Source organism: Python bivittatus, unplaced genomic scaffold (assembly GCF_059951505.1).
Source record: "Python bivittatus isolate LINGU-HERP-01145 unplaced genomic scaffold, Pbiv_v1 ctg000070_np1212, whole genome shotgun sequence".
Lineage (NCBI taxonomy): Eukaryota > Metazoa > Chordata > Lepidosauria > Squamata > Pythonidae > Python > Python bivittatus.
Window position 1 is genome coordinate 25,725,474 of NW_028277034.1, and position 16,615 is coordinate 25,742,088.

Here is a 16,615-nt window from a genome sequence, read left to right on the forward strand (position 1 = left end):
AGGATTTGAGTCCCTGGCAGCGTAGTGTGTTACTGATGGTAGCCTTTGTTACTTTGGTCCCAGCTCTCTGCAGGTCATTCACTAGGTCCTCCCGTGTGGTTCTGGGATTTTTGCTCACCATTCTTGTGATCATTTTGATCCCACGGGGTGAGATCTTGCATGGAACCCCAGATCGAGGGAGATTATCAGTGGTCTTGTATGTCTTCCATTTTCTAATTATTGCTCCCACAGTTGATTTCTTCACACCAAGCTGCTTGCCTATTGCAGATTCAGTCTTCCCAGCCTGGTGCAGGTCTACAATTTTGTTTCTGGTGTCCTTCAACAGCTCTTTGGTCTTGGCCATAGTGGAGTTTGGAGTGTGACTGTTTGAGGTTGTGGACAGGTGTCTTTTATACTGAAAACAAGGTCAAACAGGTGCCATTACTACAGGTAACGAGTGGAGGACAGAGGAGCCTCTTAAAGAAGTAGTTACAGGTCTGTGAGAGCCAGACATCTTGCTTGTTTGTAGGTGACCAAATACTTATTTTCCACCATGATTTGCAAATAAATTCTTTAAAAATCAGACAATGTGATTTTCTGGATTTTCCCCCCCATTTTGTCTCTCATAGTTGAGGTATACCTATGATGAAAATTACAGGCCTCTCTCATCTTTTTAAGTGGGAGAACTTGCACAATTGGTGGCTGACTAAATACTTTTTTGCCCCACTGTATATCCCACTGGCTCAAGCAAATTCTATGCTACCTATAAATTAGAAAGTGTTGAGATAAATGCAGTTTTCAATATCACTCTTTTTATAGTAAATGCCTTGGTTAATAAAGCTAGCTTAAATTGTTTGCCCTAAAATAGTTCTGTCCTTAGGGTAAGCAACAGAAGCATCATGGTTCAGACTTTGCAAACAGAGATGGGGCAGAATTTGCTTCCTGTTTGCAATTTATCCAGTTAGCAATTATTTATAACACAGAAATAAGTTAATTTGACTGGGGTATAATATTGTAGACAATCAGATGCCATGTAACAAGATTTATTTATGTATAAAACTAGTAGTCACAATGAAAATAATATAACATGAATCAAATATATTTCCTAACCAAATTGCTTTAATTTTATGTGCAGATGGATAATGCTAAATTTCTTGCTGTTTTTCAGAAATGTGCCGCTTGCCATTTGCACATCAATGGTTATTGTCACATTTGGCTACGTCTTAACTAATGTGGCCTATTTTACAACTCTCAGCCCTGAGGATATGCTAATCTCCAAGGCAGTGGCAGTGGTAAGTCATGGTAAAATACATAAATTAAACTAGGGAGTATTATAATGTATTGAAACTAAATTCTTTGAGTATAGGGGAAGAACTTAATTTCTAGGATCTACATTTCAGTATTAAAGAATATGTATTGACTGATTTTTCTGTTTTTTGTTAGACTTTTGCTGAACGCCTACTGGGAAGTTTTTCCTTAGCTGTTCCTATTTTTGTTGCACTTTCTTGTTTTGGATCTATGAATGGTGGCATTTTTGCAGTTTCTAGGTAAGTTATTCTTTTGCTAATTATAGGTAAAAGAAAAGTGAATGGAATATAGAAACACACACACACACGTGCACACACATACTAGACTTATTTCTCCAAATGTAAATATCACTGACAGTCTAATGATAGAATGAATACAGAGGGAATATTATACCTTTGAGCACAGTCTAATAGTAAAATGAATTAAAGCAGTAGAACAATCTATAATATTTCACAACTCCCATTTAAAATAATTTTTTTTTATTGTACCCATTGCCTAGTAATACTTTCTGATACCTGTATAATTTATCTGCAAAGGTAAAATAAAGCAGTGCTCAGCTGCTCCTGTTTTTGAATGTTGACAAAGATGTAAGTTTAAAATACGTTTTAGAAGCATTTTTCATGGGCTTCTGAATTTGTTTTCTCAAATTCTTTAATTCAGCTTCTGGTGCTTGCCTTACATAGAAACAAATAGTACTATTGAGGATAACTTTGAATGTATTCTGCGTCTCTGGTGAGCTGCTTCAATTAATCTTGGTAATGAGCATCTTTAAAAGCTGTCCAAATTTATTTTCCCACCAGGATGTTCTACGTTGCATCCCGTGAGGGTCACCTTCCAGAAATTCTCTCCATGATTCATGTTCGCAAGCACACTCCTCTACCAGCTGTCATTGTTTTGGTAAATCATATAAACAAATGGCTCTTTATCAAGACTGTGTAACATGGTCCTGCTCTGAACCATTCAAATGTAACTTAAATGCTACTTGAAACTTAGTTATTTATTTCCATTTTATGTTTGGAGGGGTAGAAAGTATATAATGAGGTGATGTATTCAAGAACTTTCTGCTAGTTGCACTTAACTCACAGGGTGGCACCTAAATCAGACCTCACTATATTTTATTTGAGGGTTGAATGAGAATGATTAGTTAAACTCTCAATGGAATGACTCTTCCTAGATAGGGAAGCAAACCAGTAAAATTCTACAGAAAGGCTATATGCTAATGTGCTGTTTTGAAGATCTGAAGTTACATTCTAGATATTTTGAAGAAAAATGCAAACAGCAGTGATAGATAAACAGCATTATCCCGCCTTTCATAGTACTAATTCTAGATTTTATATTTATGTATATGTATATGTGTGTGCGTGTGTGTGCACGTGCGTGTGTATAAAAATTCCCCTCTCACCCCTATGAGTGGTACATGTCTTCCTCAATCTCAGGTCTTCGACCAGAGGCCTGGGACTTTGTGGGTTCTGCGCAGTATCTTAGCTGTTCCTAGCACTGCACGCTTCCGGACAGAGAGCTCTGATGTTGTTCCTGGGATCTTTTGGAGCCATTCTCCCAGCTTAGAAGTCATGGCCTCGAGTGCTCCTACCACCACTGGGACCACTTTGGCCTTTACTTTCCAAATCCTCTCTATTTCCTCTTTCAGGCCCTGGTACTTCTCCAGCTTCTCCAGCTTCTCATGCTCCTTCTTCCTGATGCTGCTGTCACTTGGCACTGCTACATCTATCACTACCGCTGTCTTCTGGTCTTTGTCTACTACCACGATGCCAGGTTGATTGGCCAGTACCTGCCTGTCGGTCTGGATCTGGAAGTCCCACAGGATCTTAACCCTGTTATTTTCCACGACTTTCTGTGGAATCTCCCATCTGGACTTGGGGGGGGGGGGTTCTAGCCGATACACTATGCAGATGTTCCTGTATACAATGCCAGCTACTTGGTTGTGCCGTTGAGTATATGCTGTTCCTACCTGCATCTTACACCCTGCCACTATGTGTTGGACTGTCTCTGAGGCCTCTTTGCACAATCTGCACCTTGGATCCTGTCTAGTGTGGTAGACCCCTGCTTCTATGGATCTGGTGCTTAGTGCCTGTTCTTGTGCTGCTGTGATCAGTGCCTCAGTGCTGTCTTTTGGTCCAGCCCTTTCCAGCCACTGATAGGATTTCCCATTGTCAGCCACCTCAGCTATCTGTCGATGGTACATCCTGTGTGTGTGTGTGTGTGTGTGTGTGTGTATGTATGCATGCATTTTCTTCATACCACCAATATGCAATGCTGAAATGAGGTGGCACATTGGATAAAGGATCACAACTTTATTTATGACAATGAAAATGCATGTATTACAGGACTTGCAGTTGGATAACTGGAGGGATACATACCCTTTTCTCACTGTCATAACTATCAAATCCAATGAATAATACAAAACTCCTCTCCAGCTGGATAGTCCCAGCCCTTCACTAATGCAACAGTTTTGGTCAATTTAATAAACACTCATATCTATAAGATAATCAGGTTGCAGCACAAACATCTCTCATGACTGTATTAAGAGAGAGTGGGCTGACTGAAGAGAATAGGGTACTCTTCAGATACTCTTACACCTACTGTATGGCATCTCATTGTAGAAACAGCGTAATACAGTGGTACCTCGGGTTACGAACTTAATTCGTTCCGTGACTCTGGTCGCAGCCCGAATTGGTCACAACCTGAAGCAAATTTCCCCATAAGGTTCAATGTAATTACCATTAATCTGTTCTGGCGTGGAGGACAGGGAGGTGGCTATTGCTTGGAGGGAGAGTCCCCCTCCTTATGACCATGTGTCAGGGGCGGAAAATGGCCGCGGACCACGTATCGGGCAGAAAAATGGCCGCGGACCACATGTCAGGGGCGGAAAATGGCCACGGACCACATGTCAGGGGCAGAAAAATGGCCACGGACCACGTGTCAGGGGCGGAAAATGGCCACGGACCGTGTCACGGGAGGGAAAATGGCCGCGTATCCTGTTCGTACCCCGAGGTGGAGTTTGCAAACCAAAGCAAAATTTTGCAGCCGGAGCTGGTCGTAGCCTGAAAAGTTCGTTAACAGAAGCATTCGTAACCCGAGGTTCCACTGTATTAGAAAATTAATTATTCATTGCCAGTCGATGGAGGAAAATCAGAAATGAACTTGGGTACAAGCTCACATTCAAGCCTATATTGTGGTGATTAGGGCAGTGAACAACTCTGCCCTTTGCATTAGTAGTCTGTATCCCAGGAGTCCTTTTAGGGTGATCTACTCCCTGTTGGAAGGTGACAGACAACAAGAGCTGTCTACAGGCCACTGAATTATTTGGGCAACTTTTCACTAATAACATTGCTCAAATTTCCTGAAGTTGGGACTCCATATGGGCAGAATATGAAGATATGGCAAAGACAGAATCTTGCAATCTTATCTGGATTAATTTCATTTCATTGATTCTGAGGAATTGTATTGGGTGCTGGGTAATATGAGCTTCATCATGTATGGGCTATACCCATGCTCAACCTGATTCCTTTGGGAAGGTTGGACCAAGTTCAGGGAGATTGTTAATGTCCTCCTCTTGAAGAAGCCATCTCTAGATCCAGCCATGTTGGATGCCAATTGTCCAGGGTACAATTTTCCTCTGTGGCAAAGGTTTCAGAGAATATGTTAGAACTCCAACTACAGCGTGCCTCAAGGAAGTGGGTTAATGATTTTTTTTTTCCAGTAAGGGGGGAAGAAACTTGAACTTGGCTGTTATGGTACATCTAATACAATGTGATAAACAACAACCTGCACACCAATGAAACATTTCTTTATTTTTAATCTGTTTTGCAGTACCCTCTCACTATGATCATGCTCTTCACCAGTGATCTCTACAGCCTCTTGAACTTCCTCAGTTTTGCAAGATGGCTTTTTATAGGATTGGCAGTTGCAGGGATGATCTATCTCAGATATAAACGTCCTGATATGCCTCGTCCTTTCAAGGTAACCTCAGTAATGTGACTGTTTTCCATAAATAAGTTTCTCTCAAACTTGCATCAGTCCCTATCTTTCAAAGAAGATCACTTTTAGACTTTCCTAATGAAAATATCCTCTTTTCTGGTTGCTCACTTATTTATTTATTTATTTATTTATTTATTTATTTATTTATTTATTTTATATGCTGTCTATCTCCCCCAGAGGGTGACACTGGGTAGCTCACAATTAAAATCAAACATCAAAAATGGTAAAAAATATAAATATCCACATTAAATTAGCTAAAAAGATAAAAAGACTATATACATAAAAAGACTATAAAATTCAAGATGACGGGGGCAGAATCAATCAACCCACAAGCCAATTTCAATTATGTGAGCCCCCATCAGGTGCCCAGATTTCATACTCTTCCTGAAGGCCTTGAGAGTGGGGGCACACCGTACCTCAAGTGGTAAGTTTTTCTACAAGTGAGGCCATGGCAGAAAAGGCCCTCTTCTTAGAACCTGCCAGATGGGTCCTGTGCCATGAAGGGCTTTAAAGGTAATAACCAACACCTTGAATTGGACCCGGAAGCAAACCGGCAACCGATGCAGCTCATGTAACAGAGGTATTATGTGTGGCCCCCTGGGGACATTCAAAACTTCTGTACTGCTGCCTTTTGTGCCAGTTGTAGCTTCCAGATATTCTTCAAGGATAGCCCTATGCAGAGCGCATTGCAGTAATCCAACTGGGAGGTGACCAGGGCATGAGTGACTGTGCGGAGATTCTCCAAATCCAGGAAGGGACATAACTGATGCACAACATGAAGTTGTGTAAAGGCCCTCCTAGCCACAACTGCCACCTGCTCTACAAACAGGAGTCATGAGTCTAGGAGGATCCCCAGATTATGCACCGGTCTGTCTGGGGTAGTGCAACCCCATCAAGAACCATATGAATTTATCTGTTTTCTAAGAATATCTTCTGAGGCCTTGCTCAGGAATAGCCCCAAACAAATGGCATCCTTTCACCAGTCCAAGTCCAACAGCAGGCTAGATTCTTATCTTCAACAGTATCCAAACTAACCATGGTGGTAAGCAAGTTCAAGAGTTGTCAAACAGGCTTGGTGGCAAATGTAGCTAAATCCTTCAACAGCAAACTGAGGAACTCATAAGGAATAGCTCAAAACTGTCAACACTGCTTCAGCCCGTGCTGCATGTGGCAGTTGCCTGAATTGGCTCTTAGCTTCTGCTTTTAGAGATTAGGTATCACAGCTAGAAATTAAATAATTTCACTGTTGATTAAAGAACACAGTTCCCAGTTAAAGAACATATTTTGCCTAATATTACTTGGTACAATGTCTATCAAGTATCTTGATCATTGTTTTATATTGCTCTTTGATGCAGGAATTGTTTTCCCTTAATTTTATTTTAGGTTTTTTTCAGCAGTTCATTGGAATTTTATTATTAATTGTTTTTGTTGTTTGTAATAGTAATGAACACCATATCATTCTTGAAAATGGAAGTTGTTAATTACATATTGTAGATTTTTCTTTATTTTAAAATATACTGCAAGTTTTTATTAAATTTTAAAATATTTTGTACTTCTGTGAAGAAAGAAGTGTAGAATATTATAGGTACATAATGCTATCAGAAGTTGTTATTCATTTCTAAAACACTATTTAACTTGGCAGTCTTTTGCCAGATTATTTATTGATTTTGGGCAGCTGGGAAGTTAATCAATATGTAGTGAAGAGTTTTAAATGGTAGACCATATCCTAGAAATCTTGTTTCATTGTAAGATTGATTCCAATAGGCAATTTTGAAATACTGCATTCTGATTGCGACTGCTTGTCTCTTATCATTTAAAATAATGGTAGATTAGCAAAGGGACAAAGTGCTAGGAAAAAAGTTCATATAGAAGCCTTTCAAGGTACAGTATGCATAGATTTGTGAGAACATAAGAATAGTCTTACTGTATGAGGCCAAGGCATTTTGTTTTTCACAGAGCAGATGCCTTTGGGGTATTTGCAAGCAGGAGATGCATACATACCTTTCTCTCACTGGAGTTCTACCATACCTGGTATTTGGAGCTTGCTGCTTCCAGTCCAGAAATAACACAGAGTTTCAAGACTAATAGCTGTTGCCAGAACTGTTCTTCATGATTTGATGCAATTCCCTTTTTAAAAATTAATTAATTAATTAATTAATTTTATTTAACCAGTTTGTAAGGTTGCCTACCCATAAATGACTGGGGTCGACTTACAAAGTTCAGTAAAAAACAACAGTAAAAGAGAACTACACCAGGGAGGAAAAAACCGAAATCAATTATACACCAGTTAAACAATTACAAGGCAATTATACAGCAATTAGTGGTGCCACACACTGCCCAGCCCAGTCCTGTGGGAAGACCTTGGTCTGAAATGCCCTCCTGAAAGACAGCAGGGTTAAGCCATATGGATTTCAGGGGAGATGCTGTTCCAAAAGGCAGATGTAGCTACAAAGAATGCTTTCTGGGTGTCATGAGATGATGTTGCTTTATTAATGGGATCCAGAACATGCTAACTCAATCAGATCTTAAATGAACAATTGGAAAGAGATGGTCCTACAGCTACCTAGGCCCTGTGCCATGAAATATTTTACAGATGACCATCAGTACCTTGAATTGCATTCAGAAATCCACTTATAGCCAGTGCAGCTTGCAAAGTATTTGTGTTACATGAACATTCCATTCACTGGTTTAAAGAGATTCTTCTGGTTTTTAACCACATCAAAGACTTTAGTATCATCTGTGAACTTAGCCAGTTCACTGCTTACCACTGTCAAGGTAATTTGTCAACAAGTTAAAATGCATCAGTCCCAATACAAGTACTTGAGGGATTCCATTTCTTGCTTTCTTTTATTGAGAAAACTGACCACAGTATAGAGTTTGTTGTTAATTAAGTCACCACTGGGATGCAGGTTGAATAAAAGTGCGTTTAGTTTTCTTTTAATAGTCACTTACATTTGCACTGGTCTCCCTGAATATCTGAATTTTCAAAGTTGTAGAGTGCTATGTTTTAATTATCACGGAACATTAAATACTACTGTCATTTAATAGCCACAATTAGGCTAAAATTGTAATTTTTTGGACTGTTTTCCAGGTGCCACTCTTCATTCCTGCTCTATTTTCCTTCACTTGCCTCTTTATGGTTGCACTGTCACTTTATGCTGATCCGGTTAATACTGGCATTGGCTTTGCCATTACACTGACAGGTGTCCCTGCCTACTACCTCTTTATCATATGGGACAAGAAGCCAGCATGGTTTAGACGGTTTTTAGGTGAGTGAACGTTGAGCAAAGTTTATTCTTTTTTGTATTTTTATTTCTAGAAAACATAGAATAACTTTACAGCAGAGAATCTTAATTTTTCCTCCTACCCTTACTATTCTCACTGTCATAGTAAGGCATCTTCTTAATTTGATGTACTGTATACATTGTTGTGTTAGTTAAATAAGAGATTAGCTTTTAGGAATAGGATTTATCTCACACAATTTATAATTTGGAACACAATTGCATTCCCATTTCTAATCCTATTTTTCATCCAAGAGACACTGGCTCTCTAGTTGTCCTGTGACTACAGAACCAGCTGTATGTCTTTCTGTCAAATAAAATATTAGAGCTGGCTGGTGATTCCTAATGTTTGTTGAAAAAGAAGACAACCCATTTGGATAGGTATATGTTCCTGTATGTATGGGGTGGAATATTTTTCCCTGAACTCTCTTGAATATAATGTCTTCTTCCAAAAGACAAAGGGAAATTTCTTGCAATATATTAGAGATTACAGTATGACAACAACTGAATAATTATTAGGAAATGTCTCTGAATGTCAGCACTACATTATTTTACAACTGTATCTCAACAAAGCCACAATCCCTTTTCTGCCTGTTAATACAATAATTGATTTTTGAATTAATGTTTTATAACAGCGGTGTTATGCATTACTGGCCACCAAGCAGTGTGCAAATAGTTTCAACCTTCTTTGAATTCATCAGGTACAGACAGCCATTGTAGTTTAGTATCAGATCTTATGGGGTTCAAAACCCTCTATTGGGAGGTAGGCCAATGTGCTGTTATGCAGTGCATCTTGTTTTATAAACAGTAATGGCCTTGGTTGGCAAAGATTGGCAGTAAGAATATAGACAAGTTATGAGTAGTATATACTTTCATTATTCTGGACTCTCAGTTCCATGATTATACTACCAGAGAGGGGAGATTATTTCAGCATATATTCCTGTGGTTTAGATATTGCTGACCACCAGAAGGCAGTGTATGACCACTTTTGTCTCTATTGATACCTAGCAGGTACCCGCAGCCATTTTAGTAACTAATAGTTCTTAAGTGGTTCAGAACCGCTACCTACTCTTAAGTCAAGACCTCTTTTGTTTCAAATGGAAGGATATGGCATAATGGGTTTAAGTTGATGGGAGCACAGATGCCAGTTGAATATTAGAAAGAAACTTTGAAGAGCAGAGTGTCAGTACTGTAGAACCAATTTCCAAGAAAGATGGTAACTTCCTTTACCTAGATGTGTTCAGGCAGAAGCCAGCTAGTCTTCTGTCAGGGATCCTTTAATTTGCAATCCTGAAGAGGGTGAGATTTAATTTGAATCCAACAGAAGAGGGTGTTGGCTTTGAAGGCCTTATGTTTTGAATAGAAATCCCTGTGAAAATCTCAACTCCTAGCATTTCAGTTAATTTTAGGAAATATTGTCAGTTTAGACCATTAGAAGTCTCTTATACTAATTTTTGCCTGGGGGGCATTGTCAAGGTTATGATGGGATAGGAACATATCAACCATCCCTTCCTATGTATTGCAGTCCTGATGAAAACCCCAATACCTGTGATTCTTCTAAAAAGTGATTCCTTAATGTAGCTGCAATTAATTTTAATTAGCTATACTTTGACTCACCAAGTTGCTGTTTCTGCAAAAGGAAGAATCTACAGTCTGTTTGTGTAATGGGGTGTGTGTGTAGGTGCGTACATGCTAACAGGCTATTTTCAAGAATGTGAAACTGAATACTTACCGGATATCCAAAAATGGTGATTAAAAGATGGTTGGTAATTAATGTTAATATATAAAGTTACAATGGCATAGTCCTTTTTAATATTTTCAGTACCCACAATAAACTAAACTATTTCTTGCTCTCCAAAGTGTCCTCATAGCTTTATTTATTTACCTATATGTCTTTACAAGTGTTGTTTTCTTTAAGAATTGATATAAACAAAAGGAATATAAAATAAATTTGTGTGGTGGGAATCACTGTCACTTATCAAATATTATGTCTTCAGGATTCTATAGTTATTTGTCTCTGCCTCAGAAGAGCCAGTGGAGAGAGCTATTCTTTCATCAGATAGTTACATTTCCCAAGCTTTTGGATTGTAGTTTCATAAATCAGTATGGCCACAGGATGCCAGTATTGAACCATTTCATCTAGGTAAAAAGCATAATATTTTTGAGATTTTTGCTATTGGTAACAATGCAATGGATTTCTTGAGCCCTGTGAATATTATTGCTTCCTGGCAGGAGAAAATATAAATAACCATAAATGAAACAGAAAGACCCTGCAAACCCAGTTTAAATTTGGTGTACAAAATAGTTTGTTAATTAGAATGCTATGCTTCAATCTAGTGGATAATATCTATTGGCAATCTAATTGTAATTATTTTGTTCAGAAGACAACAATACTTAAAAAGACAATAGTCTGTAAAGGTCTTTTTTTCTTGGATATCAATAATCCCATATGAAGGTAGACCATAAACCTTTGTTCCTTCTTAAGGCAACAGTGGTTTTGATCCTAAGACATGTTCCTTAAATATGAATAGTCATCAATCCCTTAATTTGGCCAAAAAGGCTCCCTGATTTTCTAAAAAGAGTTTTCAGGAATCATTAAATGGTTGTAGTAAGGGAGAGGGCATAGGAAACTAGTTCAGTGGGACTTATTCTCAGATATAAAATTGCGATATAAATTAATTTATTTTAAGATTCAAGCTAACACCTTTTTGTTGTTGTTTAGTCGTTAAGTCGTGTCCGACTCTCCGTGACCCCATGAACCATACTGCGCCAGGCCTTCCGGTCCTTCACTGCCTCCCTGAGTTTGCTCAGTTTCATGCTCATTGCTTCAGTGATGCTATCTAACCATCTCATCCTCTGCCGTCCTCTTCTCCTTTTGCCTTCAATCTTTCCCAGCATCAGGGTCTTTTCCAAAGAGTCCTCTCTTCGCATTAGGTGACCAAAGTATCTGAGCTTGAGCTTCATTATCGATCCTTCCAATGAGCAATCAGGGTTGATTTCCTTTAAGATTGACTGGTTTGACCTCCTAGCAGTCCAGGGGACTCTCAAGAGTCTTCTCCAGCACCACAGTTCAAAGGCATCAATTCTTCGGCGCTCCGCCTTCTTTATGGTCCAGCTCTCACAGCCATACATTACTACTGGAAAAACCATAGCTTTGACTATGCGGATCTTTGTCGGCAAGGTGACGTCTCTGCTTTTTAATATGCTATCTAGGCTTGCCATAGCTTTCCTCCCAAGGAGCAAGCATCTTTTAATTTCATGGCTGCAGTCTCCATCTGCGGTGATCTTGGAGCCCAAATAAATGAAGTCTGTTACTGCTTCCATTTCTACCCCTTCTATTTGCCAGGAATTGATGGGTCCAGATGCCATGATCTTAGTTTTTTTAATGTTGAGTTTCAAACCAGCTTTCGCACTCTCCTCTTTCACCCTCATCAAGAGGCTCTTTAGTTCTTCTTCACTTTCTGCCATTAGGGTGGTATCGTCTGCATATCTGAGGTTGTTGATGATTCTCCCTGCAATCTTAATTCCGGCTTGTGATTCTTCCAGCCTGGCATTTCTCATGATGTACTCTGCATATAGGTTAAATAAGCAGGGTGACAGTATACAGCCTTGTCGTACACCTTTCCCTATTTTGAACCAATCGGTTGTTCCGTGACTGGTTCTAACTGTTGCTTCTTGGCCTGCATACAGATTTCTCAGGAGACAGGTAAGGTGGTCTGGTACTCCCATCTCTTTAAGAATTTGCCACAGTTTGTTGTGATCCACACAATCAAAGGCTTTTGCATAGTCAATGAAGCAGAAGTAGATATTTTTCTGGAACTCTCGTGCTTTCTCCATGATCCAGCGAATGTTGGCGATTTGATCTCTAGTTCCTCTGCCTCTTCGAAACCCAGCTTGTACATCCGGTAGTTCTCGGTTCATGTATTGCTGAAGCCTAGCTTGTAGGATTTTGAGCATAACCTTGCTAGCATGTGAAATGAGTGCAATTGTGCGATAGTTTGAGCATTCTTTGGCATTGCCCTTCTTTGGAATTGGAACGTAAACTGACCTTTTCCAATCCCGTGGCCACTGTTGCGTTTTCCAAACTTGCTGGCATATTGAGTGCAGCACTTTAACACCATCGTCTTTTAGTATTTTAAATAACTCAGCTGGAATACTGTCATCTCCACTAGCTTTGTTGTTAGCAATGCTTCCTAAGGCCCACTTGACTTCACTCTCTAGGATGTCTGGCTCAAGGTCAGCGATCACACCAGCGTGGACATCAGGGACATTAAGATCTTTCTTGTATAGTTCTTCTGTGTATTCTTGCCACCTCTTCTTAATCTCTTCTGCTTCTGTTAGGTCCCTGCCTTTTTTGTCCTTTATCATGCCCATCTTTGCACTAAACGTTCCTTTCATATCTCCAATTTTCTTGAAGAGATCTCTAGTCTTCCCCATTCTATTGTTTTCCTCAATTTCTTTGCATTGTTCATTTAAGAAGGCTTTCTTATCTCTCCTTGCTATTCTCTGGAAATCTGCATTCAGTTGCTTATATCTTTCCCTTTCACCCTTGCTTTTCGCATTCCTTCTTTCCACAGCTATTTGTAAAGCCTCATCAGACAGCCATTTTGCTTTCTTGCATTTCTTTTTCTTTGGGATGGTTTTAGTTGCTGCCTCCTGTACAATGTTACGGACCTCCGTCCATAGTTCTTCAGGCACTCTGTCTACCAAATCTAATCCTCTAAATCTATTCATCACCTTCACTGTGTACTCACAAGGAATATGATCTAAGTCATACCTGAGTGGTCTAGTGGTTTTCCCTACATTCTTCAATTTAAGCCTAAATTTTGCAGTAAGAAGCTCATGATCTGAGCCACAGTCAGCTCCTGGTCTTGTTTTTGCTGTCTGTATAGAGCTTCTCCATCTTTGGCTGCAAAGTATGTAATCAATCTGGTTTCGGTTTTGACCATCTGGTGATGTCCATGTGTAGAGTCGTCTCTTGTGTTGTTGGAAAAGAGTGTTTGCTATGACTAGCTTGTTCTCTTGACAGAACTCTATTAGCCTTTGCCCTGCTTCATTTTGTACTCCAAGGCCAAACTTGCCTGTTATTCCGATTACTCCTTGACTTCCTACTTTAGCATTCCAATCCCCTATGATGAAAAGGACATCTTTTTTGGTGCTAGTTCTAGAAGATGTTGTAGGTCTTCATAGAAGCGGTCAACCTCAGCTTCTTCAGCATCAGTGGTTGGGGCATAGACTTGGATGACTGTGATATTGAATGGTTTGCCTTGGATACGCACTGAGATCATTCTGTCGTTTTTGAGGTTGTACCCCATTACTGCCTTTCCGACTCTCTTATTGACTATGATTGCAACTCCATTTCTTCTAAGGGTTTCTTGCCCACAGTAGTAGATATAATGGTCACCCGAATTAAATTCACCCATTCCCGTCCATTTCAGTTCGCTGATTCCCAAGATGTCGATGTTCAGTCTTGTCATCTCATGCTTGACCACATCCAGCTTGCCTTGGTTCATAGATCTTACATTCCAGGTACCTATACAATATTGTTCTTTGCAGCATCGGACCTTCTTTTCGCTTCCAGATACATCCACAGCTGAACGTCCTTTCGGCTTTGGCCCAGCCGCTTCACTCTTTCTGGAGCTACTTGGAATTGCCCTCCGCTCTTCCCCAGTAGCATATTGGACACCTTCCGACCTGAGGGGCTCATCTTCCGGCGTCATATCTTTTAGCCTTTTAACATTGTCCATGGGGTTTTCTTGGCACGGATACTGGAGTGGGTTGCCATTTCCTTCTCCAGTGGACCACATTTTGTCAGAACTCTCTGTCATGACCTGTCCGTCTTGGGTGGCCCTGCACGGTATAGCTCATGGCTTCACTGAGTTACGCAAGCCCCTTCGCCACGACAAGGCAGTGATTCATGAAGGGGCAGTGATTCATGAAGGGGTAACACCTTTTAACACCTTTTAGGAGTGCCAAATGAACACGTTAGGACAGAAATATGTTGAAACATCTTGGCATACTCAAATGATTGTTCTCACAAGTGTGTGCATTTAAAGATCTGCTTTTAGGGAACAGAAGGGAGCTACTGGACAGGTTGAGTAGGAGCTCCTGCCCTAAATGCCAGTAATAGCTTTTATTTTATTTTAATTTATTTTTTACATTTACATCTTATGTTTCCTATAAGGAACTCCAAGTGGGTATATGGGGCAATACTATATTTTATTCTCACAACAATCCTATGTGGTAGTTTAGGATGAGAGAAAGCAACTGGCCCAAAGTCACTCCACATCAGTTGAATCTAACAAGGATAGGTAATTGTCATTGCAATACATCTAAAGTACTGTGGATAGTAAGCAATTGCCAAGTTATTTATAGGTTATTTATTTATTTTTTTCATTTGTTAAATGTGTTACTTTGTAAAGGCGGTCTCCTTAAAAAGTTTAGTAAGATTCAAATCCTAAAACAAAATTATTAACCAGACTGTTTTTATATATGTTCAGTATATAACAAATACTCTGGGTTTGAATTAAATTGTCAGTTGCTTCATTTAAATTCTATCTATCTATCTATCTATCTATCTATCTATCTATCTATCTATCTATCTATCTATATCTTAGGTCATAGTTGTATTCACATTGATCTGAAAAAAGTTCTACTGATTTTATCTGAACATCTAAGTAAACTTGAATAGATTCTCCTATATTTTTCCTTCACAGACAACATGACATCAACATTGCAAATAATCTTAGAAGTTGTTCCAACAGAAGAAAATCCAAGTTTGTGATCTTCAGCTAGAAGAATCTGCTTTGTTAGTCAAGCATCCAAGTTCTTCATCGATTGAATGAAGAGTATTTTTGCCAAAAGGCTTTTTTTTAATTAACTGTTATTGGAAAACTTGGAGAAGTTAAATTGGGGCATCACTTTTAACCTGTTACTTGATGAGAACTTTAAATAGAATTGTTATGGATGTATGTGTGTACACATATATAAAAAGTTATCTGACACTGTATCAACAGTTTTGTAGGCAACTGTTTTAACTGTTGTTAAACAGTGCCCATCTTCTGTTTTGCAAATGGAGTTGATGTGATATTTCCTATATTTTAAATATATAAGAGCTCAAGTTCTTCATACTGATATTTACTAAGAACATTTGTTTTAAAAATGTTCATGATAGCTAGAAATAATATAATGGATTGTATATGAATTCTCTTTGCTGGACGTGAAGTAAGACAAGAATAAAAGAGTTGTTTGAATTAATACAAAATTATTCCATTTTTTTTAAATCACACTTTTCTGTTTCATTGAGAACACTAATGCATTAAAAACAAAAACAACAACTCTATTTTTCCCCTATCCAGTTCTGCTTAGGGCTGCTGAATTGTTTTGGCACCCCTGCTTTAGAGGAACATAGCATATGAAGAGCAGAGAGGCATTTTTCGTTTGACCAATACTTACATAACAAAAGTAATTTCTATTTGAGGTGATTTAGGCAGATTTGCTCCATTTTACTGTCTTTTTATTGCAAATCAACATAAATTCACTATTTATTTGAAGTGCTTTCAGATCAGCATTTGATCGAGGAAAAACAACCTGGTTTGTGCCAGATGTTTTGTATTAGAATTCCCATCAACCACTCTGGTAAATGAAAAGGGCTTGTAGGAGTTTTATTTCAAGAAATCTGGATGACACTCTATTGCCTATCCCAGCTTTTGTGATGCAATTACCCTGCTGACAGATGTGGGAAGACAGATTATCTTCTACTTATGTACTGTATTTATTTTAATCACTTTAAGTCTTTGTTTTTCCCACTGTGTTTCTATTTTTGAATATTGAATAGAATATTTGAAATGGAGTAGTTCCACAGTATCTTTTAACTGGTAGCCCTAAGAACTGTATATCTAGAAACATTGTGAATTGTTGGTGATACTTTAAAATCAGCTAGAGCAGATATGGGCAGCCTCTCTTTTTCTATAGAAGGTTTCATTTCCTTAAGAGTCATCTGCTGGGATCCATATTCTGGGCAGGGCTGAAGCAAGCAGTGAATAAAG

At 38.9% G+C, this 16,615-nt stretch overlaps 1 protein-coding gene across 1 annotated transcript in view; it reads left to right on the forward strand.

Annotated features, from left to right (window-relative positions):
* The window catches only part of SLC7A11 (solute carrier family 7 member 11), a 64,291-nt gene extending 48,427 nt beyond the window's left edge, over positions 1-15,864 (forward strand). The window contains exons 7-12 of the mRNA XM_007430906.4: positions 1,148-1,271; positions 1,423-1,526; positions 2,088-2,184; positions 5,119-5,268; positions 8,378-8,555; positions 15,284-15,864. Of these exons, the coding sequence (XP_007430968.2) occupies positions 1,148-1,271; positions 1,423-1,526; positions 2,088-2,184; positions 5,119-5,268; positions 8,378-8,555; positions 15,284-15,351 (721 nt within the window). The 3' untranslated portion in view covers positions 15,352-15,864. The remainder of the gene's footprint in view (positions 1-1,147; positions 1,272-1,422; positions 1,527-2,087; positions 2,185-5,118; positions 5,269-8,377; positions 8,556-15,283) is intronic.
* The last annotated feature ends 751 nt before the right edge of the window (positions 15,865-16,615 follow it).